Genomic DNA, 18,315 nt, shown 5'->3' on the forward strand with positions numbered 1-18,315 from the left:
CATGTCTTGCAGACGGGATGGCCTTGGTCGCATTTGACGTGGCGTCTGCGGCATGTCTGGCATGCGCCTAGGATGTGTGATCGGCGAGGGCCAGTAGATTTCTTGTATGGTTCCGTGGTGGCCATGGTGCTCAGGTGCGAGGCTTCCACAGCGCCAACGTTGAACACGGGTGCTAGATATCTGGCTTACGGGACGGGAATTGTTTAAGTGCAAATGCAATCAGTGATAATGCGGGGAAGGAGTCAAAGACAGCCAAGAAGATAAGATCATGCTGTGGATTTTGCTGCATCGATGTGAGATAGCCCGACGTGGCACCGGAGTCGCCTTCCCGATTTAGAAAGGGGGGGGGGTCTTATCAAACAAAACAAGAAAAATGCATTCCATCAAACCAACCTACTACAACGAATAATAGAATCTCCAAATCACCGTCTACACGGTCCTCACTCCCGCATTGACCAAGACAGCCTTAAACGCCCTCCTCTCCTTCTCCCCCAGCAGCGCAAACGGCTTCCGCAGAGGCCCCGTGGGCTGCCCCCTAAGTTCCACGCCCGTCTTCACCGCAGCGGAATAGTTATACTCCTCCAGAAACTTGCAAACCGGCCAGATCCTGCTCCACAGTTCTCTGCCCTTGCGCAAGTCGTTCTGCGTGGTTAATGCCTCCCACAACTCAACAGCCAGCTCGGGGATGACATTCGCCGCACCCCAGATAACAGCTTCATTGCCTGCCGCGATGCCGTAGAATGTCAATCCGTCCCACCCGTTCATTGGGGAGATCTGCTGGCGCTGCGCACTGAACATCAATTCTGTGAAGTCTGGCGCATTGCCCGAGGTATCCTTTAGCCATCTCACACCAACAGCTGACAAGTCCGCAATCTGCTGGGTTGACAGGGTGAGACCGCTAGCCGCGGGGATATTATAGTAGACAATCGGGAGATTAGACGATTTGTGAATCGTATCCATAAGCTCATGAAGCTGCTCGTAGTTCAGCGGGTCGTAGTACGGCGGTACAACCATAAGAGCACCAGCACCAGCCTTGGCTGCGTGCACAGCGAGCTCAACAGCTTCAGAGGTCCTGGTGCTGCCGACGCCTGCTACAACAGGGCCTCGCCCGGCAGTGTATTTGATGACGGACTCGAGGAGTTCTTTGCGCTCGGCGAGGGAGAGCGTTGTGAATTCTCCGGTGCTGCCCCCCGGGACGAGGCCGTGCACGCCTGCGTTGAAAAGACGGTCGATGTGGGACTTTAGACGGCCCTGGTCGATGCTGAGGCCGTCGTCGGTAAATGGCGTTATAAGGGCGACGAGGATGCCGGTTAACTTTGTGATGGCCATGGCTGGTTGAGGCGAGGTTGATTGAGGCGAGATTGATTGATAGTGGTTGTTTGATGATGTATCTTTCATGAAGGGCATCCTCTTTATGTATACGCTGAATCTTGAGCACGGTGTAAGTTACCTTCCAACTCGGTCAACCTTGTCGGTCTTGTCGATTGGCTTCATTGCTCGTCGTCTGCTCTGTATAGCTGCATGGTCTCCCAATCGGGAAGGTAACCATCCCCGACAGGAATGTTTCTCCAGATCTGCATACTATATTGATAAGATATGACACCATTTCTACGATTAATTACTTGCCTAATCTGGCATACGAAGACAGCAAAGGAAGGTAACCGTGAGTAGCAGACAGTCATAAGCCGGCAATCGTAGCCCTAGAATCGCCCACACAGCTTCACCAGAGAGACAATACTCCCGTCCACTTGAATCTGCAACATGTCAGACCTGTTCGTCAATCGTACTACTCCCAATGGCCACAAATACCAGCAGCCAACGGGCCTCTTCATCAACAATGAATTCGTCAAGTCGACAAGCGGGCTAACCATAACATCAATCGACCCAGCGTAAGCACCAGGCCCTTCTATCAGTGTCATTGCTAACTGTCCACAGCACTGAAGCGGAAATCGCAACAGTGCACGCTGCCGGCGCCAACGACGTTGACAAGGCTGTCCAAGCCGCACAGGCAGCATTCAAAGCTCCATCCTGGAAGAAACTCCCCGCCACAGACCGGGGCAGACTGCTCGTGCGCCTATCCGAGCTCATCGAAGAGAAGAAGGAGCTTCTCGCAACTATTGACGCATGGGACAATGGTACGACTTCAAACCCGGTAGTCCTGATGCTCGCTAGTGTATACGTACTAACACTCCCCAGGCAAAACATACGACCTGGCAATGGAAGACGACCTCCCCGACACAATCGGCACATTCTGGTACTACGGCGGCTGGGCAGACAAGAACTTCGGGCAAACAATCGAAACCTCCCCCGAGAAATTCGCCTACACCCTCCGCCAGCCCATCGGGGTCGTCGCCCAGGTCATCCCCTGGAACTTCCCCCTCGCCATGGCAGCCTGGAAACTCGGCCCTGCACTCGCATGCGGAAATACAGTCGTCATAAAGGCCGCCGAACAAACCCCGCTAAGCATTCTAGTTCTGGCAACCCTAATCAAACAAGCTGGGTTCCCGCCGGGGGTGGTGAATATCATCAACGGGTTCGGGAATGAAGCAGGGACGGCGTTGATTGAGCACCCACTGGTGTCGAAAGTAGCATTCACCGGCTCAACGCGCACAGGCGCCCAGATCATGAAGTCCGCTGCGGCGATGCTCAAGAATATTACCCTAGAGACAGGCGGGAAATCACCCCTGCTTGTCTTTGACGACGCGGATCTTGACCAGGCTGTGAAGTGGGCGCATATGGGTATTATGGCAAACCAGGGCCAGATCTGCACGGCTACCTCGCGGGTCTTCGTGCAGGATACCATCTACGAGAAGTTCCTGGCGGCGTTTAAGGAGCGGGTGTACGAGACGACGGTGTCCGGGATTGGGGACCAGTGGGCGTCATCGACGTTCCAGGGGCCCCAGGTTACGAAGGCGCAGTGTAACCGTGTGCTTGAGTATATCGCGATAGGAAAATCTGAAGGGGCGACTCTTGAAGCTGGGGGCGGGCCATTCAGTGGCTCTTCTACCTCCGGCAAGGGCTTCTTTGTCACCCCGACGGTGTTTACGAATGTCTCGGATAGCATGAGGATCTATAAAGAGGAGATATTTGGGCCTGTTGTTGTGATTGTCCGCTTTGGCACGGAGGATGAAGCAATTGCCCAGGCGAATAATACGCTGTATGGCCTTGGTGCGGCGGTGTTCACAACGAACCTACGCCGGGGGCACCGGGTAGCTGCAGAGATTGAGGCTGGCACGGTCTGGTTGAATAGCTCTCAGGACAGTGACCATCGCATTCCGTTTGGGGGGTTCAAGGCCAGTGGGATTGGGAGGGAGCTGGGACAGGCTGGGTTGGAGGCTTATACGCAGGTAAAGGCTGTTCATGTTAACATGGGGAATGACTTGTGATAGTTTCATTGCTGCAGTACAGATAACTTAAGCTTGCCGTTATATATGCAATATATCTTCTAAATCATTGAAATACTTATGAGCTCAGAACATCGGGATGTGCTTCATTGCCTGCAGTAAGCCCTAACTTTGATTTGATGGGTCCAATATAACTAACTTTATGACATAGAAACTGTTCTTTTATAACTATGACTAGATAGACCCAATATAATATAACCAGCATTACTGCAGCACTTCCCCATTCGACTCCTTGACAATCAGGTTGAACTCGGGCTGGAACTCGAGATAGAAATTGTGCTGCTCCATTAGCAATGAAAGTGGTATTTAGTTTTGATCCAACTCACCGGCGTCTGCACCGAATCCGCCGTAAACTGAGCCACCTCATCAGAGATAATCCTCTTAGGAACCCCATTCGCAGCAGCAGCCTCAGCCATCAACTGCGAGTGACACGCCTTATCCAAACTGTAGAACAAGAACGCAGCCTCATCAACCGTAGACCCAACGGTAATCAATCTACCTATTAGCTTCTTCCTCAAAACACGCAATGCAAGGAAAGGAGCATACCCATGATTCATCAAAATCGCCGCAATATTCTCCCTCCCAAGCGCCCTCGCAATCGCCCTTCCCTCATCCTGCGCAAGTGCAATCCCCCCATGCTCCTCATAAACACTAACCTTGCCGTAGAAGTTACACGCATCCTGGGTAAGCATCTCAATATTCCTCCCGAACGAGCTCCACGTCTTCCCATACACGCCGTGCGTATGCGCTACAGCCATCACTTCAGGCCGCGCATGGTGCACCTCGGAATGAATCATGAAGCCCGCCTCGTTGATCATATCCTGGTTTCCGCCTTCCACGACGTACCCGGCGCTGTCGACGAGCACGAGATCCGAGGCGCGGATGAGCGAGAAGTGCATTGCGAACGGGTTCATCCAGAAGTGGTCGGGCAGGATGGGGTCTAACTTGTTACCTTCTCCTTCTTCTTGTTGTTGCTTATCTGCATTAGGAGTAAGAAAGCATACCTCTCACGGAAATATGACCCGATACACCCTCGCCGTAGCCCTGCTTTCCGAAAAACCGGAATGCACCGGCCATGTGCTCGCGGATCCATTGGCGTTTGGCCATGGGGTCGGTGAATGTTGGGATCCCGCGGAGCTTGAGTCTGCCATTTCGGTCGCCTCGCGCGAGGGCTTGGAAGGCTGGGTCATCCTCTGCTTTGGGGACTGCATCGCTGTGGTTTGTGTTGTTGGCGTCTTGGGTGACCACGCGTGGCTGGGTGGCTGTTACGGTAGTTGTTGTGGACATTGTGAGGGTTTGGTGTATGAATGTTGCAATTTAATTGACTATATGGTTTACACTGTAATCGATTCAGTGCTACGGTGGTTATGAGAGTGGTATATATGGTTGAGTAAGCATAATGTCATGGAAGGCGCATTGATGTCAATAGACGGCGTCGAGATGTCCCCAGAAGGCGCACAGCAATGTTAATAGAAGGCGCCCTTGTGATATGTCCAGGAGCTGTTTATCTTGTTGCTTTCCCTCTTGATCCAAGCTTTATAGAGAGGGGCTACTTCGGGGTTGCCTGCCTAATCCGTCAATATATGAGGGGTGGTGGCGATATCATGGGAGAGGGTGGCGGACCATCAATGGAATCAAATGAATGACAGCAGTATTCAGCGGGGTAATCTGCGTCATGGCTTGTATTGGGTAAAGCTTTACCTTCCAGTTGCATACAGCGTTAAGCAAATGTATACACGCCTTCTGATGCTTCCAAGTTGTCATACCCATCGCCAATGGCCGGCATATACGAAATTGACTACCTTTAGATACTTTTATGTAAATCCATCCACATTCTTTCTTTTGTATACAGGGCATTCGGATCAGGAAAGTAACCACCAAGTCAACCGCCACCTAAAGTAATACCATCAGGAAGGAAATACAACCGAAACCTCGGAAGGACTAGCAATAACAGAGTGGCATTCGGCGTAGGCTTCCGTTAGCAGACAATAGATCATGCACTATGGTATGACCCCAGACATATATTCCAAAGCCCTTGTAGTCCTCCCTCCCAGTGCACACCATGGCAAACCGCCCTCCAGCTCTAGACCCAGATGTCCACACCATCGACGACCTCAAACGATTGGGGAGCGCAAAGCTCCCCTTGATGTACCGAGGTGAACGGCTCCCATCGCACATCTGTTGCAAGCCTAGCTAACGAATCCCCAGAGTATTATAACGAAGGATCCATGGACCTCCTAACGTACCGTACACCTCCCAGCCCCAATTCCACACTAATCTAACAACAAACCACATAATAGAATCCACGAAAACGAAACCGCCTTCAACCGGTACAAAATCCGCCCTCGCGCTCTCGTCGACGTAGCAGAAATAGACACCAGCGCCGAAATCTTCGGCTGTCGCGTCTCCTGTCCGCTCGGAATCAGCCCGTCGGCTATGCACAAGCTCGCCCACCCTGATGGCGAGGTCGCGACGTCCCAGGCGGCTGCGAACCAGGGCGTTGCAATGGCTTTGTCGTCGTATTCGACGTGCTCGCTGGAAGACGTCGCACAGGAGGGGAATGGGAGGGGGAATCCGTATGCGATTCAGATGTGTGTCCTCAAGGATCGGGCTATCACGGTGCAACTGTTGAAGAGAGCGGAAGGTATGGCATGCCAGTTGGATTCCATGATGTTTGATATTGTTGGTTGAGCTGGCTGAACTGAAAATATCCTCTGGTTAGCACAAGGATACAAAGCCCTCTTCCTCTCAGTCGACAACGCAGTGCTCGGGAAACGGTTGAACGAGTATAGGAACAGCTTCGCGTTGCCGGGCGATATGTCCTGGCCGAATATCCTCAGCCATAGCTCTGATTCCTCTGAGGGGGTGGAATACGGTACATCCTGACCCTCTTACCAACGAGAGCCATCTTTAAGGGATATGATATTGACTTGGGTATTGGTAGATGCAAGCCTCAACTGGGAAACCACAATCCCATGGCTCCGACAACAGACAAACCTCCAAATCTGGCTTAAGGGGGGTATGCCATATCACTCCATTCCCTTTGCTCATTTCTCCATTTAGTGCGCCTTTCTCATAACTAGAAATAGTAAACCGCCCCTCCGACATCGAACTCGCAATAAAGCACAACGTCGACGGGATCCTCATCTCCAACCACGGAGGCCGCCAACTAGACGGAATGCCCGCCACAATCGACGTCCTGCGAGAATGCGCGCCGATCGCTAAGGGCCGCATCCCTCTTGCCATCGACGGCGGGATTCGTCGCGGGTCGGATATATTCAAGGCGCTTGCGATGGGAGCGAGTCATTGTTTTGTGGGGAGGGTGGCTATTTGGGGTCTTGCTGTGAGTTTCTGTATTTTTGTTTCCTTGGTATTGGGTGGTATTGATAGCTGAGTCCGGGCTACAGTATAATGGTCGGGAAGGTGTTGAGTTGGGTCTCAAGATCTTGCTCCAGGAGCTTCGTATCACTATGGCTTTGGCTGGGTTGGTAATATATTCCCTTGGTATAGCTCCATGTCTGCTAACTTCCAGTAGATGCCGCTCAGTAAAGGAAATTGACGGTAGTTATTTGTCTGTTCTCCAGCCTGACGGTATTCTGGCGAAGCTGTAACGGATGCGCTGTTTGGCGCTTGTTATTCATATAGTTACAATTCTTCAGACACTCCCTATAAACACATATTTGGTCCATGGAACGTCATAATTGAACAGATCAATTCGATATATACAATGAACGATATAAACAGGGCATATATACGCATGGGTATAAGGTAATATGGAGAAATTCCAAAATGAAGCAGATATCCAACGGTCGTACAACAGACGCGGATCGACCACGCGTCATAGGTATCAGTAAATCCAACAAATGATGTACAAAAAGAGAAAGATATAAAGAAAGTCAGCCTGGCACTGCATATCTTCTAGCCAGGGGTTGGTCAGATCAGTTTTGGTTAACTTCGTTAGTCAGAGGAAGACTATCAACCGACGGAAAGACTGAGTAGCTATCGTTGGTCGGTTTGATGACGCCGTCTGCGTGGATAACAGCCCGTGTACTCGCGGCGTCAACGCCCATGCCGGTGACAGCGAGAGAGCGCTCGTCATCAAGGGTGCTTGCGTCGTCTGCTGGGTTCGAAGTGAACCCGCTGCGGATTGTAGCTGAGCCGCCGTGAGACGCTGATCGGTGATGCATGCTTCTCGAGTCGGCGGTTGTTGGCCGGATCGTGCCCGGGACATGGAAGAGGGCTCGCGTGCTTGCGTTCTCGTACTCGTCATTGGAGGACTTCCCCTCGTAGCCTGGAAGGACAAGAAGCGGGGTGAACGGTTTTTCTGGCGGAATTGCTGGCAATTGTGGGGTTGAGCTGGAGGCTTTCTCGCTTGTACCGTTCGGCCGCGTCTTGTCTTTGAGTTCTTGGTCCTCGATCGATGCTCCCGCTCGCCCAGCCTCAACGCTAGTCCTCTGCGAGCGATGCGATCTGGTTTCCAATTCATGCTCCCTTTTGATTGTTCTCCTATCGTGTTTGCTTGCGAACTTGCTCCACATTGCCATGGGATAGCTGACGCGGAGACCCTTTGGCGGGAGAGCACCTGGTGCGAGCCTCCTGGCGGCCAATGCGCTGGGTGGTGGGGTCTCGCCTTCGAATTCCTGGAATCCGTGCGCTAACCCTTCAAGTCTTTCATGGTGTACGCGGACCTTGTCTTTTGCAAACTTCTTGTCCCATTCTTCCTTGACCAGCATCCATTTCATGAGGAGATTCGGGTTAATCGTGCCGACGGATTCCGGGGGTATTTGAAGCACAGGACATTTACTCGGAGGCTCAAGATGGTATACGTGACCTCGCTTGTTTACGCCCTGTCGAATCATGCGGTCTTTGAACGCTGGGAGCGGGTCACCCGCCTTTCCAACTGTGGGTGTTGGTATATCGTGAGGGTCTTTGTGCCCACTGCGACTGACCGTAGGCTGGGTGGCCTCCGATTCACTAGAGGATATGTGAGAGACCTCATCGTCGTTGACGATTTCGACAGTTGAGCGCTGTGCACGCGCTAGTGCCCACGCTCCGAACTGCGCAACCGAGCGGAACATGTATTTGACAGGCGGCGTAAAGCTTAGAATCGGGGCGACATGGCAAAGATCATCCCACACCTGAAGCTGGACATAGGTGCCAGGATATCGAGAAACAATCTCGCGCTGCGGGTCAAACTCGTCAAGGAAGGTGTCGCTGGGTCGATAGGCAACAGGGTTGGCAGCTTTATGGGCGATGTAGAACTGTTCATCACGTAGCATTTCACCGCCACCGCTGATAATCTGCAGGGGCGGTAATCCCCCAAGAGAGGGCTGGAATATCGGAGAAACGAGGGGGTGGAAAAGAAGGTCGTTAGTTGCGTACATGTGAATCTGGTCCTTGACTTCGATTGTTTCGCCATCTATCACGCAAGACGGTGGCGGGCGGCCATGGCCCTTAGGCGCCTGGGTCGAGCTTACAACGACAGTGTTCTGCTGCCCAGTTTCAGACACATTCACCCTTTCGTTCGGTATTGTTGGATCCCTCTTCACAGCCTCCTTGATCTCTCGGATCTCATCCTCGTTCGGCGGAGGCCATGCTACGGAGGGTCTGTGTAAGAATCCATGGGCAGGGATATAGTCGCCAGGGTTTTCCTTCGCTATACTGGGGAAGGAATGGGTAAGGTCAACCCAAGGGGATATAAGAATTGCACCAGCCGGTAACGGCAGGCCCTGGTCGCGGCATATGACAAGCATCCTAGCCGGTTAGCAGAGAACTCGCAACGATGCTATGAACTCACGAGAGAATCATTCCACCTCCAGCAGAGTCTCCGGCAAAGATAATATCCTCAGGCGGGTGGTCGCGTAAAAGATATAGATAAGCCGCTAGTGAGTCGTGTAGGGAGCAGGGAAACGGAAATTGCGGGGCCAGGCGGTAATCAGCTTCGATATGTTAGCAGGACCATCATTTACCCTGGGACATTTTATCGATAACTCACTATAACTCATTAGTATAAGGTCCACAGACTTGGAACTGGAACATACCGTGCAAAAACTCTGCCCTTCAGTTTCCTGGCATGGCGCTGCAGCTGATACCGATGTGTCTGCACACTGCCAAAGTAATATGCACCACCATGAATGTACAGCATGATCCGCTTATTGCTGGAATGGTTTTTACCCTCGTGTTTCCTCTCATTGTAATCGCTGTGCATCTCAATCCACTCCGCCTTCAATTCTCCATTCTTATCCCCAGGGCCGCGCCATTGCCACCACTTCTCACCCCCAACACGTGCAATACCATCAGGACCCAACTGTTTGGTAATTGCGGCAGCCGCCGGGTTCAGGAACTCGTCGGCAATTGTGACCCGTTCGATCTTCACCCAGTGCGGAGCGGGGACGCGCTGGGCAGTGAACTCCTGGATATACTCGATGGGGCGCTTGGAGCTGAAGGAGATGAATTCGCGGATGATGGAGATGCCTTCATCGTAGGACAGATGGACGGTGGGCTTGCCCTGGCGGTTTTTCCGATGCAGGTACTGGTCTGTCAGTAAAGCGCGGAAGCATGCGGCAAGCGGGCGACTTACGTGAGAAAAGAGGGTGGAAACGACGGTCGGGGTCAGGGCCACCCCGATTGAAAAACTGCTGAGTGCCATTATGAGTCTGCTATTGTCAGATCATTGTTGGGCACGAGCAATTGGGATTGTTAAAGAGGGAGGGGAGTGAGGTTGAATAGCCAGGGGAATGACAGACGATCATGGGCGGAAGCTGGCTGTGGAGAAGCAGGAGCCAAGTTCGTCATTGGGAGGAACAGCGGGTAGGCGAGAACCCGGTCGCCATTTATGTCATTTGGGACGCGAGCGGAGCCAGAACGAGAGCGAGTGGTGGAGGAGTGGAGGAGTCTGGGTGGAGGAGAAAGCGAGAGTGAGGAAGGGGAGCGGCATGTGATGTCATCTGTTTGTCGGAGCCTCCAGTGAGCACAACTGCATCGCCGAGGATGGACAGCGGTTACGCGCCTTGTTGATCGCTGCCAATGCGGGCTTCAGCAATGATGCATTCTGTTTACCAGTCTCCATTTTCATGGCTGGGTCTGGCCAGGTCAGCATCGTCGTGCTGGCATGCATTGTGATCGAGCTCTGAGACCCTGAATTGCCAAGCGTCCCACTGTCAGTGCGTGCCTGAGGACAAGCCTTCATCCGCATGCAGTAACTGGACCTGCTTTCAACAATCAACATAATATGATGATCATGAAACACCAGTGGTTATCTGGGGGGATGGTTACGGTAAATTAGCGGCGAGCAGCGATCAAGCCGAGGTCACGAACGGCAACTCGGGCAATCAAGTACTGATCACTGCATTATATATATGCTACAAGCTAGTTATGCACTTTGGTGACAACCAGCTCCTGAATGCTGCATACTCGGAAATACAAAGTTATCTGGTCGACAAGAACGAGCTTTTTAATTAATTATTATACATCAACGTCGTCAATTCCGGCTGTTGAACAGAGGGACAGGCGTCATCGTGCAGCGATCTCGGGATCGTCCACTGTGATTGGCTTAGATACTTGCATTATGCCACCAGTACATGATAAATGGACATACTCACGCCTCATCCACGCTCCGAACTACAACAGCCGGCTCAATTAGATTCGTTTGCACCTCAATACCGTTGGGTATATCATTACTCTCGGCCCTCTGCATAGCATCCTCCCAAGTCGTCTCAATCCCACTCTTCAGGTGCCGCTTAGCAATCCGCTCCTTCATAACCTCAACATCCACCTCCACAAACCAAGTATCATCCACAAAATTCACAATCTCAGACCACGGCGCCGTATTATACGCCAGGTAATTCCCCTCAAGAATCACCAGGGATACCTCGGGAGAAACCGCAATCGCACCCTCAACAGGATCCCCAACGCCGTGGTCAAAGTGCGGCGCCTCAATCACCTCCTGCTGACTCGTCTTGCTCAGATGCAGTGCCTTCACTAAATGCAGAACCCCATTTGCATCGAAGGTCCAGTGTGCACCGCGCCGCGCATAGGCCTCTTCGGGATTCGGGAGGCTATCCAGGTACTTCTTGGGGTAGTGGAAGCCGTCCATGGGAAGCACAATCGCAAACGACCGGGTGGCTAATGAGTTTAGCCGGGCGACGACTGTAGCTGCGATAGTAGACTTCCCTGAGCCCGGGGGTCCGCTGAGCGCGATAATCACTCGTTTTGAGGGCGGCGATGTGCTCTGGCTGTATTGGCATATTTGGAGGGCTCGGGCCACTAGGTTCTGGTAGACTTGTTCCATATCTGACACCAGCCCGAGAAAGAGAAAGTAGTGTGAAACGGGACGGAAAGTTAGATAACTGTAAAAAGATGAAACGGATCGTTGAGTCGTGAGTGGATTGGATGGCGACGTCGGTCGACCGTCGTCCGATGCTTCTATAGCGGACCACCGCCGGCCGAACCAACCCCATACCCACTTTATGTCTGGTCTGCTTATAGGAACAGTTCAAAATGGCTTACTGCTCGCGTGGGCCTCTTCGGCGGTCTCAACGCCGATAATTGTCGTACGTTGTGTCTGATCCCCAGACTCCGTACCCCGGACGTCGGCTACACGGGTTATCGGGTATGTAGACAGCCGCCTGCAGACTATAACTATCGAGCAGCCTGCCCCAATTCGATACTTGGCGTATGTTTGTGTCGGAGCCCCCAAGTCATATATACCTTGTACATATCTGCATGCGAAATGGGTGCCGTCGGTGATCTAGCTCCTGCTGGTAATATTGAGATTACCTATGGAAAGCCTGGTAAGTTCACTGGAAGTGGTAAAGACCATGCTAACTGTTTGCCAGGGTTCAAGGGGCTCTTTGATGAGCCGTATTTACTCTTCCTGGCATGCTTTGCCAGTATCGGAGGCGTCTTGTTCGGGTATGTTGCTCACCTCTATCGGCTACTGAGACTAACCAGCTGCTAGTTACGACCAAGGCGTCATCAGCGGCGTTTTAGTGATGAACAATTTTGTAAGAATAAAGACTGTCTACTTACTGCCCCAGTCTTCAGACTGATTACCGTACAGGAAAAGCAATTCCCCGAACTCGCCGGCGACGCAACACTCCAGGGCTGGATGGTCTCTGTCCTCACGTTAGGAGCCATGTTCGGCGCTTTGGTAAATGGTCCCATTGCCGACGCCCTATCCAGACGGTGGTCAATCCTCCTAGCGAACGGTATCTTCCTAGTCGGCTCAATCATCCAGGCGGCCTCGGTCAACATTCCCATGATCTTCGTCGGCCGCTTCATTGCTGGACTTTCAATTGGGCAGCTCTCAATGGTGGTACCGCTGTATATTAGTGAAATTGCGCCGCCAAATCTACGTGGCGGACTTACTGCTCTCCAGCAGGGTGGGATTACGTGTGGTATTATGATCTCGTTCTGGCTGAATTATGGCACGCAGTATATTGGCGGGACAGGAGATGGCCAGTCCCCTGTTGCATGGCGTCTTCCTCTTGCCCTGCAGTGTCTGTTCTCACTGATTCTTGGGGCTGGCACTTTTTTCCTGCCATATAGTCCCCGTTGGCTGATGATGAAGGGTGAGTCCATACTACGAAGCACTGAAACACCTATACTGACAACATTACTACCATTCAGACCGTGAAGACGAAGCTTTATCCACTCTTTCCCGTATCCGCCGCGTCCCCCAAGGCGACTCACGCGTTCAAAATGAGATCCTCGAGATTAAAGCCACCGCCATGTTCGACCGGGAAACCACTGCCGCCATGTATCCCGGCATCACATCCCCCGTCCGTCTCGGCTACGAGCGCTACAAATCACTATTCGTTCTACGCCACCTAAATCACCGACTATTAATCGCATGCCTGCTTCAGTTAATACAGCAGTTCACCGGAATCAACGCGATAATCTACTACGCGCCCCAGATATTCGAAAATATAGGCCTGGAGGGCAGCTCGGTGAATCTGCTAGCTACCGGTGTGGTAGGGATTATAAACTTCGTTTGTACACTGCCTGCTATCCTACTCCTTGACTACTACGGACGAAAGACGCTGCTGCTTATTGGGGCTGTGGGGATGGGGATTGCCCAGCTTGTCGTGGCTACAATCTACGCTGTATACAAGGACTCGTGGGCCTCGCATACGGATGCAGGCTGGGCAGCTGCTGTGTTTATTTGGCTGTATATTGCCTGCTTTGCGTTTAGTATTGGGTGCATTAACTGGATTATCCCGTCGGAGATCTTTCCGCCGGGCGTTCGTGCTCAGGCTGTGGGTATTGCGATTGGCGTTAACTGGCTTAGCAACGTGAGTACCGCCATATCTTACAATAGTGCTCCCTGGTATATCTAACGATGTACAGTTCGTCGTTGCCCTTATTACTCCAAGAATGCTCGGGACGATTCGATTCGGGACATTTTACTTCTTCCTCGGTATGCCGGAACCTTACCCAAGCCTTACTACTTGTCTTCGTATCTAACGTGAAAAGCATTCTGCGTCTTCCTCTTCCTCTGGGTCCTCTTCTTCGTCCCAGAGACCAAAGGCGTCCGCATGGAGCAAATGGACAACATATTCGGCGGCAACCAGGGCGAACAGGATCTGCTCCGGATGCAAGCTATTCGGCAGCAGTTGAGCCTTGCGAGTGGCGGGAAGGATATGGAGAAACCGGATGATCACAGTGCGCATGTTGAAGAGGTTGAGGGGGTTAACTGATACTCTGTACGCAGTACATCAATAAAAATTGACAACAAAAACATACAACAGCTGGGATTCGCATGTGGTCACCCACCATACTACTAACCAGCCGGCGTGTGGCTTAAGTACGGCTGAGCGGACGGGAAGCCCTGTTTTCCACACCCTGTGGTCGTATGTACTAACTGTAAATAAATAGTGGATGATGTGAGACGTTTTGGTGCAGATAGTGATCCTGCTGTAGTGTATCGTTATGTTCCAGGTTCATTCTACATAGACAATATAAACTCTCTTTTCAGTTCATTAGCAGAGCAATATCATTCCCCAAGATAATCATCCTCAATTTTATATCACTTAACAGCGGATAGTATTAGTAATATTTTCTTGGAACATCACGTAATATAATGCTTCCTAATTAAGCTAGAGGGGCGTGCGTCTACGGTTTCAATCACAAACAACTCAGCAGTATAGCTTCAATTCTCCATGCGGTGGCTCAATTCCACATGCTGTGGTTAGAAAGGCCTCCACCCTGATACGCGATAATCGTATTGGCATAAAAGCCATAGTATACGCCCAAAATGGGCTTCCTCGCCTTGCCCACTGAAATTCTCCATGAAATCCTGGATCGCTTCCCCAGCGCGTGGCTAGATGAGCCACGACCACTGCATCAGCGAAAAACTCGTGACCCTGATACAGACCGGCTATACTGGCTTCTGAGCCTTCGTCTCGTTGGTAGTATGTATCCCCACAAAACAAAGACCCCCAATCCGTTGTGTTAACATGCGCCCCCAGAACGCCTCGACTATATAATCATCAACAGATTTATCAGAGCCATCAGACGCCACGACGGAGAACCGCCGTCCACAGAGTGTAATGTAGAAGGCCCACCAACGCGGTCCTCGGTGGCGCTGGGGAAGCGTCTGCTCATTACAATTGTGCAAGAAGTCCGTTTGAAGAAGCCTTTTAATAAACAGTGCAATAGGACAAGCATCCATCGTTTCCCACATTCGACATGTCGTTGGTGGCACTCAGTCACTACCACGAAAGGCAGTGGAATTGCAAATTTGAGACCTCATCTAGGTAGCTATAAACCAGACAGATGACGGATTAAAATCACGATTTGTTGGTGGACTCATTTGCGGCGACCTCGTCACGCCGGCCCTCCAGGTATAGACGAAGCTGTTGGCGGGAAGTATGGCCTGTGGAATTGGCACTCCATGTTGCAATTAGTTAATACGAGTTCAATTGAATCCACATAGAAAGTGTCATTGGCTCATTACAGGTCGTGCTATGTTGAAACTTGGACAGGCCCACAAGGGACAGGCACTGCAGATCCACAGTTCGTATCGGTTGGTTGTTTTCCCTGACCTCTGCTGTTGACCTTTCCTTTTCTCCTCCTTCTACCTCAATCCGCCAAAATGAAGTTGACTTCTGCTTTCAAGGTTTTGCCATTCGCCTTGCTTGCTTCCGCGAGCTATAAAGCCAACTACACCGGCTGCTTCACCAAACCGGGGTTGCTCAAGAGCCAAGGCACCTTTGACTTCCAAGGCGTCTACCACTGCCTTGCTGTCTGCAATGACGCAGATTTCAAGTATGCGGCCGTTCAAAAGGACGACTGCCTGTGCGGAAACGCCGTCCCAGAACAGGCCGATATGACCACCGACGACGAATGCGACTCGCCCTGCCCCGGCTGGCCCAACGACAACTGTTCGTTTCCTTCCTCCTGAATAGGCGTTACTTTGCTAATGATCCTTTGTATTAAAGGCGGCGGTGACGACGCCTGGTCGGTGTATTTCGGGCGAAGTGGATCGAAACCGGACTGGTTGTCGAGTAGCTCGATTGCTGTAACAACAAGCACGTCTAATGAAGCTGCCACTGGCACCGAGTCTGCTGCGGAGTCGACCTCCACCTCTCCCCCGTCGGAGCCTACTAAGTCGCCTTCTGGTTCTGCTCCTATATCATCCGCGAATGTATCCACAGGTGCCTCCGCATCTCCCTCGGCCTCCAGCATGGAGCCAACGTCCACTCCGAACACCGCGAGTCGCCGACGTGGCCTCATGTTCTAGAGTGTCTAGACTGGTTAGCGCCCAATGAGTTGCAGTGGAGACATTATCTGAATCAGCCAACAAGAGTATTCCGATGTTGTCCAGGCCGGATGGTAGTTGAAGCATAGGTTCAGCGGGTGATATATAGAATATGATAGTTGCTGTCGTTCTAGAGTTTCAATCTCATTGTTAGACATTGCAAACAACGCTGTTATTTCGAACAATTTATGTAACACTGAGCCCGGTGAAAAATAGGGGTCATTTGAGGACGGACGCGGGGTTGACGACCGTTCAGGTATTTCTCCTAATTTTAATACTGGATATGCTACCGAGGTTATATAGTGCTATAGAAAACAATCAGCAAGCTAGCTCGCTCAAGCTATTGTATTATGTTCATCTTCGTTCCAAACTTATTATTATTTGTTAGGATCCAACTGAAGCAATATCCTAACTCCCTTGCAGGCCCTATGCTTCGACATCCTTCGCCTGCCCGGTGGCGTCAATCTGTACGTCTATGAGTATTTTTTTTGGCTTATCTCGTGCGGCTTCAAGACCTTATAAAGCACCCTTTCCATTGGTCCTGCGAGCTAGTCTTCGATATGGTTAAAGAGTTAAACATAGATATCAAAAGTACGATTGGTTGTGGTACCGGTATGCTCGGAGGGACTGACAGTATAGATAGCAAACTCAAGGAGAAGCTCTCGAAGACATGCGATCTGACGCCATTTTGCCGATGTTGTTACAAGACTGGAAATATCGTGCTTTTTAGTTGATGTGATATAGCGATCGATGGGAATCTGCAGCTGATAGGCAGGCACACTTTCACACATCATATGTAGAGTTCTAACAGGTGCGGTAGTCGAGAAAATTGATCGGCATCTTTGCATCAGAGTGAGGGTTGGTAATGAGAGGATGTTCAGTGTTCCAAGTGATGTCGGATTTACAGCGTGCGGCATAAAGCTCTGTGCGTTTATCCTAATTGTGAGCTTTTGCAGCAGTTATAATTTTGCCTTACTGCACAAGCGACTCTACTCCACCCTTTGTGAGGAAGCAGGATGAGAGAACCACCGCCAGCCCCAATAAAATTACATTTTACTCCATGGCATCTGATATCACTAGTCACCATTCAACGTGCCAGAAGAGCGGTATTTCTTCCTTGAAATAGTACCGGCGCTGATTGTAAGTGAGGATACTCTGAATTTGTCCTGAATAGTTCGTGTCCATGCGACGACATGAATTGTGATACAGTAAAGAGTAGTCGAGAATATTGCTTGTCCCATGCCCTTACAATTGAACAGCAAAGCATTCTAATTTCGCACACTCACCTATTAGAGGGCAATAATTTGTACATGTAATTCCGACCAGGCGTGTTATCAATGCTATCCAACCTGTTAATTCAGGCCATACAAGGTGTTCTCCGGTCTCTTTGTATTATCTTGATCTCACTCCCACCCGAGTATGATGTCATATAGCATCACGGGAAAACGGTTGAGCCACTAACGCAGCCCTAGATGTCATATCATTCCAAGAAACCCCATATAAAAGAGAGACGTCTTTGAGAGTCTCCGGACGTTCCAGTCAACCCCTTATTTCTAATATCAAAACTCCCCCATTTCCCATTCAAGGCTCCAACGCCAAACCACCTCCATATCTCCTATCCAATTCCTATTCAGTGAACCAGTAGTTCTGCCTGCCTCTACCTCTCTACCTCTACCAGCATGTCTTTCCTCGTCTCTATCCGAGCCTCATCGCGCCAAGCCACCCGTTCCAACCTCACTGCCTCCAGATTCCACACCTCAGCAGCGCGAAGCTTGGACGAGAATGATAGACGTCAGTATACAAACCAGAGCTATCTGCGATTGCCCTTACTAACCGTGCACAGACCGGGAAGATCTTCCCAACCATTACGAATCCAACAAGCAAGAGAGTCTCAACGACAACAAGGATGGGAAGGGAAAGTGGAGGTCCGAGCTGGCTAGTTCCAGCGAGCAGAATGTGAAAATGCCCCTTTCCAAACTTGCGAAATATTTTGGAGCTAACTTAACATGTTATTCAACTAGGTAAGAGCAGATCGGGGTGAATTTAATGGTGAACATCCCAGTTTCGACGCCATGCAGCAGAAGACGAACCACAAGGGACCCGGAAATAAGTAATGAGTGAGAATTGAAAAGCTGGACTTTTTTATTT

General features: G+C 51.1%; 10 protein-coding genes across 10 annotated transcripts; 6 read left to right on the forward strand and 4 right to left on the reverse strand.

The window, feature by feature from the left end:
- Positions 1 to 429: 429 nt before the first annotated feature.
- APUU_80489A (dihydrodipicolinate synthase family protein) lies at positions 430 to 1,329 on the reverse strand (the record flags this gene model as incomplete). The annotated part of the gene is made up of 1 exon (XM_041696776.1): positions 430 to 1,329. The coding sequence occupies one exon, from the start codon at positions 1,327 to 1,329 to the stop codon at positions 430 to 432; it is 900 nt and encodes a 299-aa protein (XP_041562372.1).
- A 432-nt stretch (positions 1,330 to 1,761) lies between these two features.
- APUU_80490S (uncharacterized protein) lies at positions 1,762 to 3,386 on the forward strand (the record flags this gene model as incomplete). Its single annotated transcript, XM_041696777.1, has 3 exons — positions 1,762 to 1,889; positions 1,936 to 2,135; positions 2,197 to 3,386. 3 exons carry the CDS (start codon positions 1,762 to 1,764, stop codon positions 3,384 to 3,386), a joined length of 1,518 nt encoding a protein of 505 aa, XP_041562373.1.
- A 222-nt stretch (positions 3,387 to 3,608) lies between these two features.
- On the reverse strand, positions 3,609 to 4,691 carry APUU_80491A (uncharacterized protein; the record flags this gene model as incomplete). The annotated part of the gene is made up of 3 exons (XM_041696778.1): positions 3,609 to 3,683; positions 3,731 to 4,344; positions 4,409 to 4,691. 3 exons carry the CDS (start codon positions 4,689 to 4,691, stop codon positions 3,609 to 3,611), a joined length of 972 nt encoding a protein of 323 aa, XP_041562374.1.
- A 775-nt stretch (positions 4,692 to 5,466) lies between these two features.
- On the forward strand, positions 5,467 to 6,963 carry APUU_80492S (alpha-hydroxy acid oxidase; the record flags this gene model as incomplete). Its single annotated transcript, XM_041696779.1, has 8 exons — positions 5,467 to 5,560; positions 5,613 to 5,646; positions 5,705 to 6,048; positions 6,127 to 6,279; positions 6,349 to 6,423; positions 6,494 to 6,747; positions 6,812 to 6,892; positions 6,940 to 6,963. The coding sequence occupies 8 exons, from the start codon at positions 5,467 to 5,469 to the stop codon at positions 6,961 to 6,963; spliced, it is 1,059 nt and encodes a 352-aa protein (XP_041562375.1).
- A 379-nt stretch (positions 6,964 to 7,342) lies between these two features.
- APUU_80493A (lipase/esterase family protein) lies at positions 7,343 to 9,212 on the reverse strand (the record flags this gene model as incomplete). The annotated part of the gene is made up of 2 exons (XM_041696781.1): positions 7,343 to 9,158; positions 9,202 to 9,212. The coding sequence occupies 2 exons, from the start codon at positions 9,210 to 9,212 to the stop codon at positions 7,343 to 7,345; spliced, it is 1,827 nt and encodes a 608-aa protein (XP_041562376.1).
- A 1,789-nt stretch (positions 9,213 to 11,001) lies between these two features.
- On the reverse strand, positions 11,002 to 11,694 carry YFH7_2 (putative kinase; the record flags this gene model as incomplete). The annotated part of the gene is made up of 1 exon (XM_041696782.1): positions 11,002 to 11,694. The coding sequence occupies one exon, from the start codon at positions 11,692 to 11,694 to the stop codon at positions 11,002 to 11,004; it is 693 nt and encodes a 230-aa protein (XP_041562377.1).
- Positions 11,695 to 12,135: 441 nt separating this feature from the next.
- Positions 12,136 to 14,104, forward strand: APUU_80495S (sugar porter family MFS transporter; the record flags this gene model as incomplete). Its single annotated transcript, XM_041696783.1, has 7 exons — positions 12,136 to 12,196; positions 12,242 to 12,317; positions 12,364 to 12,409; positions 12,466 to 12,976; positions 13,035 to 13,699; positions 13,755 to 13,824; positions 13,881 to 14,104. The coding sequence occupies 7 exons, from the start codon at positions 12,136 to 12,138 to the stop codon at positions 14,102 to 14,104; spliced, it is 1,653 nt and encodes a 550-aa protein (XP_041562378.1).
- Positions 14,105 to 14,661: 557 nt separating this feature from the next.
- On the forward strand, positions 14,662 to 15,186 carry APUU_80496S (uncharacterized protein; the record flags this gene model as incomplete). The annotated part of the gene is made up of 2 exons (XM_041696784.1): positions 14,662 to 14,818; positions 14,876 to 15,186. 2 exons carry the CDS (start codon positions 14,662 to 14,664, stop codon positions 15,184 to 15,186), a joined length of 468 nt encoding a protein of 155 aa, XP_041562379.1.
- A 315-nt stretch (positions 15,187 to 15,501) lies between these two features.
- APUU_80497S (WSC domain-containing protein) lies at positions 15,502 to 16,149 on the forward strand (the record flags this gene model as incomplete). Its single annotated transcript, XM_041696785.1, has 2 exons — positions 15,502 to 15,790; positions 15,848 to 16,149. The coding sequence occupies 2 exons, from the start codon at positions 15,502 to 15,504 to the stop codon at positions 16,147 to 16,149; spliced, it is 591 nt and encodes a 196-aa protein (XP_041562380.1).
- Positions 16,150 to 17,846: 1,697 nt separating this feature from the next.
- Positions 17,847 to 18,281, forward strand: APUU_80498S (uncharacterized protein; the record flags this gene model as incomplete). Its single annotated transcript, XM_041696786.1, has 3 exons — positions 17,847 to 17,958; positions 18,011 to 18,123; positions 18,189 to 18,281. 3 exons carry the CDS (start codon positions 17,847 to 17,849, stop codon positions 18,279 to 18,281), a joined length of 318 nt encoding a protein of 105 aa, XP_041562381.1.
- Positions 18,282 to 18,315: the final 34 nt, after the last annotated feature.

This window comes from Aspergillus puulaauensis, chromosome 8 (assembly GCF_016861865.1).
Source record: "Aspergillus puulaauensis MK2 DNA, chromosome 8, nearly complete sequence".
Classification (NCBI taxonomy): domain Eukaryota; kingdom Fungi; phylum Ascomycota; class Eurotiomycetes; order Eurotiales; family Aspergillaceae; genus Aspergillus; species Aspergillus puulaauensis.